Source organism: Borostomias antarcticus (genome assembly GCF_949987555.1).
Source record: "Borostomias antarcticus genome assembly, chromosome: 7".
In the NCBI taxonomy this organism is placed as follows: Eukaryota; Metazoa; Chordata; class Actinopteri; order Stomiiformes; family Stomiidae; genus Borostomias; species Borostomias antarcticus.
The window spans coordinates 18,911,408-18,928,577 of NC_140240.1; the positions used below are offsets into that span (position 1 = coordinate 18,911,408).

Sequence of the window (17,170 nt, forward strand, 5' to 3'; positions counted from 1 at the left end):
AGGGAATCGAAATGTAGTTCTTCCCCTTTAGTCATGAAGTACACAGAGATGGCGCTGAACCAGAACTGACCTCTGCGGTGAGGGGGATAAAGTTGCGGTACCAAGTGATCTGGGGCTGGGGCGTGGCCTGGGTGAGGCAGTGCAGGTAGCCTGGCTGGCCCTCCTCGAGCTGGCTGTCCTCAGGCTTCTTCACCCACTCTGGAGCAGCTACGCGGGGGAAAGACAGTTAGCATTAGCATGCCATTACTCCTGGGGGGACACGCCGTTAGCATTAGCACGCTATTACTACTGGACATACCATTAGCATTAGCATGCTATTACTACTGGGGGACACATCGGTAGCATTAGCATGCTATTCCTACTGGAGGATGTTAGCTCTACTGGGAGGGACAGAGCGTTAACATTAGCATGCTACTACTACTGGGGGACACAACATTAGCATTAGCATGCTATTACTACTGGGGGACACTGTTAGCATCGGCATGCTATTACTACTGGACACACCATTAGCATTGACATGCCATTACTACTGGGGGAATTAGCGCTTCTGGAAGACATTAGCTCTACACCGTTAGCATTTAGATTTACATTTAAATCCCTACTCTGGGAATCTGTGGGTTTGATATCTGGTCCTGAAAGCTAACAATTCACCTCACTGACATTAGCTTTTGTGCTACTGGGGGAGCAGTTAGCAGTAGCATTATCTACTGGGGGGACATGCAGAACAGTAACACTATTAGGGTTAAGGTTGCATGAGATAACTTTAATAAAAATATTTTTGCTATTAGTCTATGAGTTTTTTGCTATTAAGTCTATGAATTGGCCTTAGCAGGACCCCAAAAATCATTTTCATGACATGAGACCGCATGTGACCCTGAGAATTTAATTTATAATTTCAGTGTACAGGCTAGTGCTGTGCTGTCCTGTCCTGGAAAGGGAAGTGATGTGTTTTGAGTAGCACAGTATCAGGAAGACATTACTTCATTCTGCGAAATCTTTATCATAGCAGATACTCCAGTCTGCTCCAGGCGAACTATACGTCATTACAGAGACTGAGTGGGGAATTTTAAGATTCTTAAAATGCAGTGCAGCTTTTGTCATGACCAGAGGGTCTGCCAAAGTGCAGGGTAATATCATGCAGCTATAAGGGCACTAGCATGTTGACACACCCGTATCATTAGCATAATCACTGCAAGGACGAAACATGATTGGCATTATTGTCAACGACTAGTATTATTCTCCATCATCCTCCTAATCACTGCAGCCTGGTTCCATCTCTCTATCCGTCTGTGTGTCTGTCTGTCTATCTATAGATGCTGCCCTTCAAAGCGTTTTTCATGATCAAAGAAGCATTCGGTTTTACTCACTGGCCACGGTGATGGTCACCTCTTGGCGCTTGGTGCCGGCCTTGTTCTGTGCCACACAGCTGTAAGTGCCGGAGTCCCCCCTGCGTACAGGGCTGAACACCAGGGCCAGGCCATCCTGGTACACCCGCCCCTCGCCGGGGAGCTTCTTCCCGCCGCGCTCCCACCACACCCGGGGCTCCGGGTAGCCACGAGGTGGCCGGCAGGAGACGCGCTGCGGCGTGTCATCGGTGAAGACGGGGCTGGAGCCGGGCCCCATGTCCTCAATTTCTGTTGCCGTGTGATAGTGGCGGATGGGGGGTAAAAGACAGAGAGCGAGAAAGAAAGAAAGAGAGAGAGAGAGAGAGAGAGAGAGAGAGAGAGAGGGATAAAAAGAGAGTGAGGGTTATCTCTTCTCCAGAGAGAGGTGCTTTTGGAATCATGACTCCGGGATCGCCATGCCACCAAAGCTAAGGCAGATGAGATCAGACACAGATGAAGTGAATTAATCAAGCTAATCTCTGCCATGCTTCTCTGGGTTACATAGACACACATCTGATGTGTGTGTGTGTGTGTGTGTGTATCCGTGAATATGTTTGAAATAGTAAATTACTGTTTGTGTCCTCACCCGTGTGTGTGTGTGTGTGTGTGTGTGTGTGTGTGTGTGTGCTTGGAGCAGTGAATTACCAGTGTGTGTGTGTGTGTGCTTGGAGCAGTGAATTACCAGTGTGTGTGTGTGTGTGTGTGTGTGTGTGTGTGTGTGTGTGTGTGTTTGTGTGTGTGTGTGATCTTACCTGCTAGTCTGACAGTGGCCTTCAGGACAACAGAGGGCCCGCTGAGGCCCTTGGCCACACATTTGTAGAGGCCCGTGTTTCGAGGCTTCACCTGGGTGATCAGCAGAGAGCCGTTGCTCAACAGGACCAGCCTAGGGAGGAGGCGGAAACAGCGTTGGTGACGACCGACCGCTGAATTAGAACTGAACCGGTTCCTCCAGGGCCACAGCGCCCATCCAATGAAGCGCTTTCGAGGGTTTTTATCTGCCAAAGCGTCGCGTTGCAGGGTGCATCAATCCTAACGTGTAGCAGTAGCTCACACAAACTCCCACACGTTTTTCACACAGAAAAAAGCTGTCGCACACAAACAAGTTACACACACACACAAACATGCCAAGAACACACAAACGCACGCACCGTGACTTGTTGGCGATGAGCTCGTCCTCGTGATACCACTCCAGGGTGGGCGGGGGCTCGGCAGTGAACAAGCAGCGCAGCAGCGCCTCCTCGTTCCTCAGGACAACCAGGTCGTCCGGGGTCACCACGGGCCGGGGGTAGCTCTTATCTACACCGCCACAGGACAGGGACACATGTTCCATATAGACAGACAGTATTCCACCTCAGGCAGCTAACAGCATGCAGACTGACCAAAAGTGGTTCAAATAAATGTTTGTAGTAATCACGCCACCAGAATAAGAGTTTGGTTACAATACTTTGCGTCGTTTTTTTGTACAGCCATTAGTGTTACTTTAATTTAATTACCAAGTGAATGTGGTAAATAAAGTGAGCCTATTAGGCCTACTCTTTTGAACAATCATTCAGATTTTCTCACAGAACATCTTCCTAACCCACCTATGATGTCAAGGGTGAAGTTGGCATTGCTGCACACGTGCCCGGCGGCGTTCTTGGCGCAGCAGTAGTAGAGGCCGTTGTTATCGGGGCTGGCGCTGGGCAGCGTCAGCGTGCGCTCCTTGTTGTTGATCTGGTGGGTCTTCTCCGGCAGACGCACGCCGTCCCTGAACCACTGGCACGTCGGCCTGCGGGGGTGAACGGTACGGAGTGAGTAGCAGAGGACCAACTGGTTACACACAGAGGGACATGAGGACTGGAAAAAGGACACCAAAACCAACCCGCCGATCTCCACTGCACAAGTAGAGTAGTGGTGAGAGCATAGGACTCCCACCTGGGAGACGGGGGTTCAAGGCCGCGGTGGGGATGACTTTATGAGACTATACCCCAAACTGCCACACGTTCATCCTTTCACTCCAATCTTTTTATCCCGTACCTTTGTCCAGAAACAGAAGTTGAACCAATTGCAGCAAAATAGCTAACGTTACAGGAATCATCAGTGTAAGTGCTTTAGCCACTGACTGCTACCATTAATGTTATGGAAGCTGCAGCTAGTTGTTGTGAGCTCATGAGCTAACTGGCTATCCCGCTCTTATTGTGCTGGATTAGAATTGGGAGCATTGGAACTGATGTGTCCAGGCGACAAGACCTATCTTAATTTATCAGACATTATTTCATGTCATTTCAATTCACAGCTATTTCAGTGGCGTGACTAGTAGGGTTGCTGGTTGGGAATCCCGGGAAAGCATCAGTCCCCTGAATCCCGGGAAAGGACATCGGGACCAGTCTTTTCGGCGTTGTTTTATTGGGCTGGAATTTTAACCATGCATTAGTAGCCTAAAACAATTAATAAACACTCAATATATTGTATGAAATGTATTATTTTCTTCTTAGATAAGCGGACATATGAGCTATGTTTATTTTATTTTTTTAATATTTATGCACGCAGATGCGAAGAAAAAGAAGCACCAGTTAGTTTAAGCCCTACTACAGCGGTAGATCAGAGGTCTACATCGAACAAACCGCTAACATTCACTGCATAGTGTGGTGTCACTGTCTCACGTAGGCTAATATTATTATTAATAATAATAATAATAATGTAGGCTAGCCTATTATATTATTATTATAATATATTGGTATTATTACCAATAGCCTGCTTATGAATACAGGCTAATAAATATCATGATGGCGCGTTATATAGCCTATTCTTTATTTGTCTAGGTATCTCCACAACCCAGTGATAGTCAATCTGGGAGATGAGTTCTTCGCTATGCCCTCCAGATCTATCCTAGGCTACTGAAGACGGCACTTGTCTGTTCGAGCGACTTTTTGTTGCCACTGAGGAGCCTTCCCAAGTCCAACCACCCCCAGATCAGGGAGCGGAATCAACCGAACAGAGTCAAACCACCCTAAGCCTGCAGGCTGAACTGCAGCAAGCAATCGATACGTGCATGAAAAGTTCCGAGCCAAAGGAGAAGTGTGGGAATGACCTGCAGAAAATCATGTCAAAGGAATTTGCGCTCTTCGAGGCAACACAAGTGCGGCCCAAAAATCTGCAGCTGCTCTACGCGGCTCTTGGCACTATTCAGCCAATGTCTGTAGAAGCCGAGCGAGCCACAGTGTGTGGACAGTTCGTCACTAGCAACAAAAGCCTAGGCTACTGTACACAACCAAAGAATGGCTGGAAAGAAATGCGCAGCGAAAAGAAAATATGAAGACGAACACAGGACATTTTTTACCCGAGTGGGAGAGTCATTTTTTCTTCATAGAACGTAATGGTAAGCCATTCTGTCTGATATGCCAGACATCATTGGGAAATTTCAAAGCCTCAAATCCAGCCCAGTCCAGTCCAGTCCAAACTAACCCAGCCCAGCCCAGCCCAGTCCAGTCCAGCCAAACCCAGCCTAACCCAGCCCAGCCCAGTCCAGTCCAGCCTAACCCAGCCTAACCCAGCCCAGCCCAGTGCAGCCTAACCCAGCCCAGTCCAGCCCAGCCCAGCCTAACCCAGCCCAGTCCAGCCTAACCCAGCCCAGCCCAGTCCAGCCTAACCCAGCACAGTCTAGTCTAACCCAGCACAGTCCAGCCTAACCCAGCCCAGCCTAACCCAGCCCAGTCCAGCCCAGCCTAACCCAGCCCAGTCCAGTCTAACCCAGCCCAGTTCAGTCCAGCCTAACGCAGCCCAGCCCAGTCCAGCCTAACCCAGCCCAGCCTAACCCAGCCCATCCCAGTCCAGTCCAGCCTAACCCAGCCCAGCCCAGTCCAGACTAACCCAGCCCAGTCCAGACTAACCCAGCCCAGCCCAGTCCAGACTAACCCAGCCCATTCCAGCCTAACCCAGCCTAACCTAACCCAGCCTAACCCATTCCAGCCCAATCCAGCCTAACCCAGCCCAGCCCAGTCCAGTCCAGTCCAGTCCAGTCCAGTCCAGTCCAGTCCAGTCCAATCCAGTCCAGCCTAACCCATCCCAGTCCAGCCCAGCCTAACCCAACCCAGTCCAAAATATATTATGTCAGAAAATATCTTGTTGTATGTATTAATTTTAAATACATTAACTTTAAATGTATATTTAATGGACAATAACATTTTTCTTCTTATTTTAGACTGGGGTGCCTTGGGATTTTAAGTATTTATGAAGGGTACGGTGACTGAAAAAAAGGTTGAGAAACGCTGGTATATATGGTGTGGCTCTGGGTGGTACCACAGTAATTTTTGTGGCTCTTAGTCTCTGACTGGTTGGCCACCCCTGTCCTAGGCACACACCTGACAGTGGAAGGAGCTGAGGAAGAAATACCTGCAGTCCTCACAAATCTTGTGATTGACGATGGCCCCTTTACAGCTAGAGTTTGCCACAGCGAAGTCCGCTCTGAAGCAAGGGAAAAGCACTGGGCCGGATGGAAGAACTGTGATCTCGAAAAACATCATATTGGAGATCTGCAACCAAGCTCCGATAGAAAACATCAAGCCTGATATATGGTCCCTCTCCAACATCGTCCCGGTGCCGAAATCTGGAGCCGGACAACTATCGTGGCATTAGCCTGACATGTGTTATAGCGTAAATGTACAACCGCATGATACTAAACCAGATTCAAGATGCCATTGACCCTCACCTGAGGGACAACCAAAATGGCTTCAGAAAAGGAAGGACCACCGTAGCCCACATCCTGGCCTTAAAGGACAATGCTAGTTTTTGACAACCTGGGGCCTCATTTATAAACGTTGCGTAGAATCCACGTAACTAAGTTAGCTTAGCTAAGTGATTACTAAAATATACGCACAAAAAATCCGATTTATAAAACGCTGCGTATCACAACCCATGTTCACTCAGGCACGCCTACGCCAGCTTCCCTTTATAAATCACAATCAACACTTAACTTGGCGCACGTGAACGCGCGTTCTGATCACACCCCAATGAATGCCCACAATTGCCTATAAATGGTCAGTGATACGCCTATACATATGCAACGACAATGGAGCCGAGTGCAAAAGGCAGAAAGAGAAAGAGACATTTTACCGATGCAAGGTGGAGGTATTGGTCAACGAGGTAGAGACGCCGCAAAAGTATCTTTTCGGAACGATGAATCCACATGTGCATGACTGATAAGAGCACATGTTAGGCCTGAGTGGTCCCATTTAGATTATAATGAATTATCTATCATGCAGGCTATATTGGCATTCGTTTAGTGCGGTAGGCCTTATAAGTGGCTGCTTATATCCAAACTGATAATCATTATAAGCCTATAGTGTTGTTGCATGGGTAATGGGGTTTGGATCTATATTGCACGTAACCTAATGCTTCACAGGGTGATCCATGAATAAAAGGCCTAACTTATCAACGTATAAATGGGTCAATTTACAATGACATCCATAACAATGCAAACATGTAGGCCTATAGTGACTACTTAAGGCAAGTATCCCCAATTTAACTGTACGACAGATCTAAGGGTTCTTTGCAGCAGCCAATTTGTGTATTTTCCGGGATATCATGCATTTCACATACTTTCTCAAAACATTCTGTAGGCATATAGAAGCTGCGTGTTCTAATGGATGTTGCGGGACAGCCAAGCACATATTAGAACATCTGTGCCAAGTCCCGGTATATCCAAGGCCCCGTGCGTCATGGCCTACTATAATGCAGCTATATCAGTGCCTGTATCGAGGTCTTGTAAATATATGGGGTCCATGGATGAGTTTAATGTGATTCTATAAAGCGTAATTATAGCTACACACATGACGATTCGGCAAATTAATAATCTAACTTGCTCCCTTGTGTTCTTACAACTTGGAGACGCATCATCTCCATGCGCTGTTTTGCGCACAGCTAATTCTACCAAAGCGGCATGTGAGCATTGCGATGACATGCGTTTTTAGGCCCACATTCCTCGCATGCCTGCTACATGACAATCATAAGACAATATGAGGATATATGATGATGTACAATATAGCCTAATGTAGCCTACAGTTGCCTCAAGTAGGACATTTCCATTCACCGCTCAACATTATTGTAATTGCGGCTTGCCTCAGTGGTCATTCGGGTTTACATAAAAGCCTAATCAAATATAGGCTATAAATAGATAAATACATTAACGAATGAATAGGTGGATACTTAAACGTACGAATAATTAACTAAATAAACGATTAACTGAATAAATATACTTCAACGCCGAATGCAACATTTGTTTGGTGCGGTATAGGCCTCATAGTTGTAGGCTATCGACATACGGAATCATTACTATGATAAGCCTATAGGCTCGTGTTGTGTTGTGTTATCAACGTAATGTGGCTTTTATTCATAGGCTACTGCCCGTGATGCTTCACGGAATAGCCTATAAATGAATATAGGCCTACACTATAACATTATATTATGACACAAATGAGTCAATTCACAGACACATCCAAAGCAATGCAGACATTATTTAGTGATTAGGCTACGGTGGCGATTGATTTCGTTTAAACTGTGTGACACATTGGAGGGTTTCTTGCCACGACCAATGTATTTATTATTCAATATGTCATGCGTTTCGCAGACTTTCCTGAGTTTCATCCCTCTGCCATCGGAGTCGCGTTTTTCCCTATCTCCAGAAACGTGCTTATCGTAGTTAAAGCAGGGTCGAAGTGTGCGTAGAGTTACGCACACCTTCCGCCAACTTATCGCTCAGCTCGTTTTTTATAAATACCGAAAGTTGCGTAGAAAGTTGCTCAGCATGGGTTACGCACGCTTTTGTACTTACGCAACGTTTATAAATGAGGCCCCTGGACCTTATTTACAACATATTATATTATTACACGAAATAGCTTCCTCACTTGCTCCAGCACGCATGCGTACAGCGTGCTGGAGCAACGATTGCACGCTGTGCGCATGCGTGCTGGAGCAAGTGGGGAAGCTATTTCGTTTCGAAAGACGTTTCTAAAGATCATATTACAGAGGCATGTGAACAACCACAACAGGCCTACGCTTTATGAAAGCACAACTAGCAATTCATAAAGACAGATTGATGAAAACAACCTTTTCGCGGCAGAAAATAGATTTTTAGAAACTGCATTCTCGGTGCCCCCACCACCGCCATTACATGAATATACTGGCTCGCGCTAGATTTTACATTTCTTCTACATGCCTCCGAACTACACCAAAGTGATCTCGGTGAGTCAAACGTCTTATAATATGTCGTAAATAAGGTCCAGGTTGTCAAAAACGAGCATTGTCGTTTAAGGAGGATCATTGAGGAGGTGAAAAAGAACAACCTAACAGCAGTCCTGTGTTTTATTGATTTAAAAAAAGCATTTGACTCAATACACAGAGGCGTGATGGTGAAAATCCTTAAGGCCTACGGGGTCCCTCCTAACCTACTCTGGGCCATAGAGACCATGTACAGGGGCACAAGAGCCAGAGTGGCCGGATGGCAACAGTGAGGAGTTTGACATCCTAGCAGGAGTGCTACAGGGACACACTCTTGCCCCCTTCCTCTTCATTGTAGCCCTGGACTACGCGCTTAGGAAAGCCATCAGTGGGCAAGAGCATGAGCTTGGCTTCATAATAACACCTAGGAAGTCTAGAAGAAACCCCGCTGTAGTCCTGGCAGACCTGGACTATGCATCTGTCTGATGGCCAACTGTGTGGAGCAGGCACAGGAGCTCTTGAACAGAGTAGAGGCAGAATGTGCCAGGATTGGCCTCAGGTTGAATGCAAAGAAGACTGAGGCAATCACCAGACAACACTCTCCTGGACCACATTACATTACATAACAGTCATTTAGCAGACGCTTTTATCCAAAGCGACTAACAATAATTGCATTTAACATAGGAAAAGCCAATGTACTACTACTTGCCAGAACTCACAAGTGCATCTTCTTTCTAAAACAAGTGACTAAGAGCATAATCTAGTGCTGAAGGTTCTTGAAGTGCAAGAATAGCAATCTAAAGTACAGTGCAATACAATACAATACAATAAAGTACAATAAGTGCTTAGGAGGGAGGATTGTTGTAGTACTTCTTGAAGAGATGAGTTTTGAGCCTGCGACGAAAGATGGGCAGCGACTCTGCTGTCCTGACATCAGTGGGCAGTTCATTCCACCACTGCGGGGCCAGGACAGAGAAGAGCCGTGACCGTGTCGATCGACCGCAGGGGCCTCGGAGGTGACCACCCACCTCTCAAGACAGCAGGGGGCAATGCTCTAGCAGAAGTTAGCGACTTCAAATACCTGGGTTCCTGGGTCAACTCATCAGAACAGGACTTTAAGGTGAGAAAAGCGCTGGCATGGAGGGCCCTGAATGGCATGAATAGTGTGTGGAACTCCAATCTCCCTCGACACATCAAACTGAGCTTCTTCCATGCGACCGTGGAGTCTGTCCTCCTGTATGGCTGTGAAACCTGGACCCTGAAGCCCACCCTGCAGAAGTCTCTAAATGGGTGCTACACCAGAATGCTGCGTGTGGTGCTAAATGTCAACCAGAGCGAGCATGTTACCAACAAGAATCTGTATGGGGGGCTACCAAAGCTGAGTGAGAAAGTGGCATCCAGGAGGATGAAACTTGCTGGCCACTGCCACAGATATCATAATCTCCCAGCCAGCAAGCTGGTGCTCTGGGAACCAACACACGGGCAACGATTAAGAGGACGTCCCACACCAACATACGTGGATGAACTGAGGAGGGACACAGGAGTGGAGAGTTCTGCAGAACTGGCTGGATGTATGGACGACCGAGAGGATTGGAGACTTCGCTGTCAAGCTCGTCTGAGGACAACCTAATGAATGATAGGTGTATTAGGCTATACATTGCATGCATTTACCAGGTACATGTTTAGTAATTGGGGGACTATGAAAGGAAGGGTTGAATGTTCAGAGTAAGGTAATTTAGCAATGGATATCCATAAGCCTAGGGCCAATGGGCCTCGGATATAGACAATAAATTATCGGTGGAATGGTGGTGGAGCAATAGCGGGAGCATTTCGGATTGCTAGCGGACCGCTGTCCCTGACGCTAATAATCCGCCATTCCATGTGCAAATGGCCAGGAACCTGCCAGCAGATCCGGCCGGAGGTCCGCCAGCTCGTCCATCGGGGACCCGCTGTAGGTCCGCTAGCCTTGTGTTCTCTGGGTTTATCCCTTACCTTTGTCCAGAAACAGAAGTTGAACCAATTGGAGCAAAATAGCTAACGTTACAGGAATCATCAGTGTAACTGCTTTAGCCACTGACCGCTACCATTAATGGTATGGAAGCTGCTGCTAGTTGTTGTGAGCTTATGAGCTAACTGGCTATCCCCCTCTAGCATTAGCATTGGAAGCACTGGAACTGATGTGTCCAGGCGACAAGACCTATCTTAATTTATCAGACATTATTTCATGTCATTTCATATCACAGCTATTTCAGTGGCATGACTAGCTTCCGTCCTACCAGTCCTGGACAGAAACAAGCCAGCCACGCACATAAGCCAGGCTGGACCTGGCCTGGTTTCACTTATGATGAGAGTTTTGGACAGCTTGAATGTAGCGGGTGCCTTCCTTTGTAAAAAAAAAAGAAAAAAGAAAGAACCTGAGTGTTTTCTATGAATAAACAGACTCAGGTCGACATGCCACCCAGAGACGGGAAGGAAGAGGGTAGCATCAGCAGGAAGAGCTACAATTTATGTAGAAAGTTGCGGGGGGGGGGGGGGGCGGGGGTATTGGAACAGCCAGAACTGAAAACTCTCTTTTGATGGAGAAGAACAGAGAATGACTCTCTTGGTGGAGAGGAACAGAGAATGAGTCTCTCTTGGTGGAGAGGTGATAGCTGGTGTGGAACAGGGGTTGCTGGTGTGGCATTTTGTATTCACCTCGGGTGTCCGTCGATGTTGCACCTGAACGTGACGGGGGCGGAGCTCTGGATGTCCTGCTCAGAGGAAGGCTCCTTCAGCGTCACAGCGCCACTCTCCAGCCCTGAGAGATAGAGAGAGAGGGGGAGGGGGGAGAGAAAGGAAGTGAGGGAGATCAAAAAGTAAGGAGTAGAGAGTCAGAAAGCGGTGTATAAAGTGGAGAAGGTTGAGAAAGGGGCAGTAACAAGTTAGAGAAAGCCAGTTCAAAGAAAAAGAGAGAGGGAGTCGAGCCCTCTCACTCCTCATTAACTAAAACAAACCAGGCCATTCACACCGTCTGGCCGCTAACTCAGCGCCGGCAACAGAAACAGGCCCGTCTTTTCAGCCGACCCTGCGTGTTCGACGACACGATGCCCTGGACCCTGCATCGCCAAGCAATCCATCTTGGCAGAGGCATAAAGTAATGCTTTGTATTGGCCCTCAGAGCCAGAACTCAAAATAACTTTCTCTCATGTGGACGCCATTTGATTTTTTTTTTGAGAGCAGGAGAAGCAAAGAGAGAAATGCAGAGGCTCCTACTGGGGTCTATAGGAGAAGGGTTAGAGGTAGGAGAGGCTCCTACTGGGGCCTATAGGAGAAGCATGAGGCTGCAGTTCTCTTATTGCTTGAGGAGGGTCTTTCTTTACGCCTGGTAGTGATCCCAGTGGATGTGGACTGTGTGCAGACATGTTCTATACTCACCCCACCAGGAACAAAGACACGTTCTATATTCACCCTGCCAGAGACATGTTCTATACTCATCCGACAAAAGACATGTTCCATACTCAACAAACCAGAGACATGTTCTGTACTCACCCCACCAGGAACAAAGACAACTTCTTTACTCACCTCACCAGAGACATGTTCTATACTCATCTCAGCAGAGACATGTTCTATACTCGCCTCACTAGAGACATGCTCTATACTCACCCCACCGGGAACAAAGACATGTTCTATGCTCACCCTACCAGAGACATGTTCTATGCTCACCCTACCAGAGACATGTTCTATACTCACCCTACCAGAGACATGTTCTATACTCACCCTACCAGAGACATGTTCTATACTCACCTCACCAGAGACATGTTCTATACTCACCCTAACAGAGACATGTTCTATACTCACCCTACCAGAGACATGTTCTATGCTCACCCTACCACCCTACTAACACAGTGGGTTGCAGCAACGTTGCACATAAGTTGTACTTAGGTAAGTTGCAAAGTTACCATCAGGCGATGTTGTGACAACGTCCATCTATGGTCGAAAATAACTTTACCCTCCTAAGTCTAATTAGACTTTACTGCAACGTTGCAGAAACATTGGCAACATGGGTGCCTGCAACGTCATTAAATAACGTGACAGTGATGTTGTATTACAGTCCTATTAGGCTAGCAATCGGGATATCCCGTGACGTCACTGCTTGCTTGGTTCACAGTTGAAGTAGGCAGGATTTTTGCCAAACTGCTCCTGTCTTTTTTTTCTTAAAAATTTAGCTTTTATCCTTCATATTGTACTGTACGTTGAGGTTAATAACTCATCTTAGAAATGTTATTGATTGTATATTTCCCTGTTTGTTATAAATTGAATGCTTTTTCATTCATTAAAAAAAAAGTAGGCAGGATTATCTAATACTGCGACCCATGGTGGAAATCATGTGTTTAAAGGTGCCATCTCCTCCAGAATGTAATCAATGAAATAAGAGATTTGACACATGAATGCTCAATACAGATAAAAACAGAACAACCTGCAACATTGCTGCAACCTGATTGTGTTAGTAGGGCAGAGACATGTATTATACTCACCCTACCAGAGACATGTTCTATACTCACCTCACCAGAGACATGTTCTATACTCACCCTACCAGAAACATGCTCTATACTCGCCCTACCAGAGACATGTTCTATACTCACCCTACCAGAGACATGCTCTATACTCACCCTACCAGAGACATGTTCTATACTCACCCCACCAGAGACATGTTCTATACTTACCCTACCAGAGACATGGGCTGTGTCCAAAATGCCTGCTACCTGCTACTTGCTATATAGCAGGTGAGAAGTAGCATGCTATATAGTACCTACTACTCCACAAAAACGATATAGCAGGCGAGAAAAATGTAGCATGCTACTTGAGTCAGGTGACGGGAATGCGTGGGTTACGTCGTTACGCTGAGGCGAAAAGGCGTTCAGTTACCCAGACCTCGAACCTGTGGTTAGTTTATATTCTGGTTATATTCTGTCAAATATATCGTTTCGAAAATTTATTTATTTATCCAGGCATCTTAGTTTTAACAGTTTCATTATAGCGGAGCAGGTCATATTTGCTCGTATGTGGTATTTATTTTGTTCACAAGTTCGCGATCGTACAGCCAGGCTACAGAGTTCCAGAAACCGTAGCCGTAGCAGAGGAAGTCAGCCATTTTGCTCTCAATGTGCCATTTTTTCCTTGTTTTTACTATTTCCACATCTCGTAATTTAACAAACTCCTCCTAAAAATTTAATCCGATCAACTTCATATTCGGTCAGCTTCATCTTAAGACCTTTGTGATCAAAAGTTATCAAAAAAATAGAGTTTTCACCAAACACCCTTGCCGTGGTGCCCCGCTAAATTTAGACATTTCGCCATAAAACACGAAGTCCTCATAACTCCTACATACATTATCCGATTTGTCCGATATTTCTCACGCTTCATGAAGGTTCTGTCCTGAACACATCTGTGTCAGTATTGCGTCATACTTATAGCACCTATTGGTGAAACAGGAAGTCCTCAAAACTCCTACATACATTATCCGATTTGCACCAAATTGCTGACGCTTCATGAAGGTCGCATTCTGAACACATCTATGCGTTGGTATTGAGTCACTACAGCGCCACCTACTGGTGAAACAGGAAGTACTCATAACTCTTACATACGTTATCCGATTTACTCCAAATTGCTCATGCTTGATGAAGGTCGCATCTTGAACACATCTGTAAGTCAGTATTGCATCATACCTACAGCGCCACCTACTGGTGAAACAGGAAGTCCTCAGAACTCCTACATACGTTATACCATTTACTCCAAATTGCTCAGGATTGATGAAGGTCGCATCCTGAACACATCTGTGCGTCAGCATTGAGTCATACTTATAGCGTCACCTACTGCTTACAGGAAGTCCTCATAACTCCTACATACATTATCCAATTTACCCCAAATTGCACACCCTTTAATGGTGCTGCACCCCGACATGCGTGGGGTGCGAGGGCTTGCTCACTGCTGCTCATTTTTTATTTGCTACTCATGTACTTTGGCTTCAGCACTAGATTATGCTCTGAGTCACTTGTTTAGAAAGGAGATGCACTTGGGAGTTCTGGCGAGTAGTAGTAGTACACTTACAGTACACTGACTTCCTACGCAATTATTGTAAGTTGCTTGGATAAAAGCGTCTGCTAAATGACTAATATAATGTAATGTATGAAACCAGTTGATCATTCCCAAAAGAAGTGTCATGGAGATCTACTCACTGGATGAATTATAATTATATATATAATTATTTAACCTATAGGTGGTTAAATACCTTGTGTAAACCATTCCAGATAATGGCTGTGACCACAGCATTATGAAGATCGAAAGAAAAAAACAGATATCAATTCATAGCGAACGTGATTGGATGTTGTTTTTTTACATCACAAACGTCAACATCCGTTCGGTCAACAAACACACGCTCTTGCATGTGGAGGATAACTTTTTGCAAACAATGTTAGACAATGTTGAATACAAGGGTTACAACCAACGCAAGGATAGTGGACTCAGACTCGCGTTTTGTATTGAATTGGATTAATGTCAGTAGGATAACCTGTCAGCATGTCAAGAAAGAATAATGGATTTAACGTTTTGAATGCAGCGTACTCAAAACAGCTGTGGATATAATTTGTCGGCGTTTGCAATAGATTTGATCAGGTTAAAGAAAAGGTAGGCAATGTTTATCTTTATAGGCCTAATTGTGAATCATTAGTGCTAAACATGCATATTGCGTGCGTGCGTGTATATGATTAGGCTAGGAGTTGTGTCTCATTCGCGCCTGTCCTAGAAAGTGTCTCACACTGTTGGGCTATCACAGTCCGCCAAGTTTGTTTTGCTGTCGAGCTGTCAAAGGCTGACAGGAAAAAATAATAATTAATTGCTTATGATTTACGATAACTTATAGCTGGCAAGCATTGCTTCTTTCCAATGCGTTGTTTGCATTGTTCTGATCGCATATGGGAGCAGTGTTGATTCTCAAGTTATAACTAAGGTGTGTGTCAGAAATGTTTCGGTGACAGATATTATACAAATATAGAACCGTAACTTGAGCGCAGTAAACAGTAGGCTAACTCCACGTTGATGCACAGCAAAACAAAGGCAGAGCCTACCGTATCTCAAATCGAACGTTGAAGAGTGCCGAGAAGCCATGGCAAAGAACCGTAACTGAAGTTACGTTCTTCTGCCTTGGCTTCTGTAGCGCTTTTGGAAGTTAAGGTAAAGTCAACCCACTATTTTCTCGAAAAAACAACACAATTGACTCAAGATACTTGTCCACATGATAAAGTATACTTAATGTCCCAAAAATGACAAAAACTAATTTTCGACAAAAATTAAGTTACGGTCTTCTGGCTTTGTAGGGCAGCAAAGATATCCAGTGCAGAATTATCAGAGACTCCAAAATCTCAAACCAACTCACATTTAATGTTGAACGATGCATTTGTGGAGTGCTCCTCTTCCCCAGTGGAATTACTGTATGCCACGCACTGGAAATTTCCAGCATCCAGCATGCGGTCCACAGCGGCAAACTTCAGGTTGGCTCCCTCCTGGAAACGCCGTTCAGAGTCGGTCACCGCCCGGCCGTCCTGCAGCCAGCTGTAGCTCATGTCCACCGGGTCGCTGACCTCACAGCGCAGCATGGCGCTCCGCCCGTGCAAGGCATCCTGGGACTTGGGCTCCTTGGTGAAGTAGAAGGGGGCGCCGCGCACATCGGTGAGAACTGGGGGAAACAGAGAAGTGAGGAAAAGAGAGAGAGTGAGAGAGAGAGAGAAAAAGGTCAGATGTGGAGATAGAAGTGTGTTACACCCAAACATATCCCTAACCCTAGCGTTTAGCAACCTAAATTACTTTTTAACTTTCATTTTGAAACATTTGAACTACTTCCAATTAGTGTTGTCACGGTACCAAAATTGGGACCCATGGTACGATACCAGTAAGTGTATCACGGTTCTGGGTAGGCTAGTACCACGATACCACAGCAAAAATTAGGCAGATGTGCCTTTTGTCATTTCTAAAAAGATAAATTGCACTTGCTCACACTGAGCTTTCTGTCCATTTCTAAACATTATATTTTTAAGAAACCTCCTCCCCTCTTTTTAAGAAAGTGCCTCCTGTTTACCACATACAAATAGCATCTGATAAAAAAAAACGACTGACCATCATCTACTATCAGGCCTACCAAAGAAAGCAATATCTAAGCTACAAATGATACAGAATGCTGCAGAGTCCTCACTAAGACTAGATGAAGGGCACACATCACACCAGCCTTAAAATCACTACACTGGTTACCTGTCAACTCTAGAATAGACTTTAAAATACTATTACTAGTCTATAAATCTCTCCACAGTCACGCACCAGAATATCAGACATGCTTGTTAGGTACATTCCCAACAGACCACTCAGATCCTCAGGTACTGAACTTTTAACAGTTCCAAAAGCCAGGACCAAGAACAATCATAAGCCAGGACCTTGAGACACAGAAAGGCAGCCTCAAACCTACCTGTGAAACCTCAGTATACATTGGTGTATATCCTGCTATGCACTGTATGTATATCAAGGTGTACAGAAGCTGGTTACCCTGAAACAAGCTTGTTCTGTTC

The 17,170-nt window shown here is 45.7% G+C and overlaps 1 protein-coding gene across 1 annotated transcript in view; it reads right to left on the reverse strand.

The window, feature by feature from the left end:
• LOC311311082 (inactive tyrosine-protein kinase 7-like) overlaps window positions 1-17,170 on the reverse strand; it is a gene marked incomplete at its 3' end in the record, with an annotated part of 105,485 nt that overhangs the window by 46,320 nt on the left and 41,995 nt on the right. The window contains exons 2-8 of the mRNA XM_084440721.1: window positions 15,991-16,290; window positions 11,274-11,376; window positions 2,969-3,153; window positions 2,534-2,681; window positions 2,138-2,268; window positions 1,368-1,634; window positions 71-207 (exon numbers count right to left, since the gene is read on the reverse strand). Of these exons, the coding sequence (XP_084296847.1) occupies window positions 71-207; window positions 1,368-1,634; window positions 2,138-2,268; window positions 2,534-2,681; window positions 2,969-3,153; window positions 11,274-11,376; window positions 15,991-16,290 (1,271 nt within the window). The remainder of the gene's footprint in view (window positions 1-70; window positions 208-1,367; window positions 1,635-2,137; window positions 2,269-2,533; window positions 2,682-2,968; window positions 3,154-11,273; window positions 11,377-15,990; window positions 16,291-17,170) is intronic.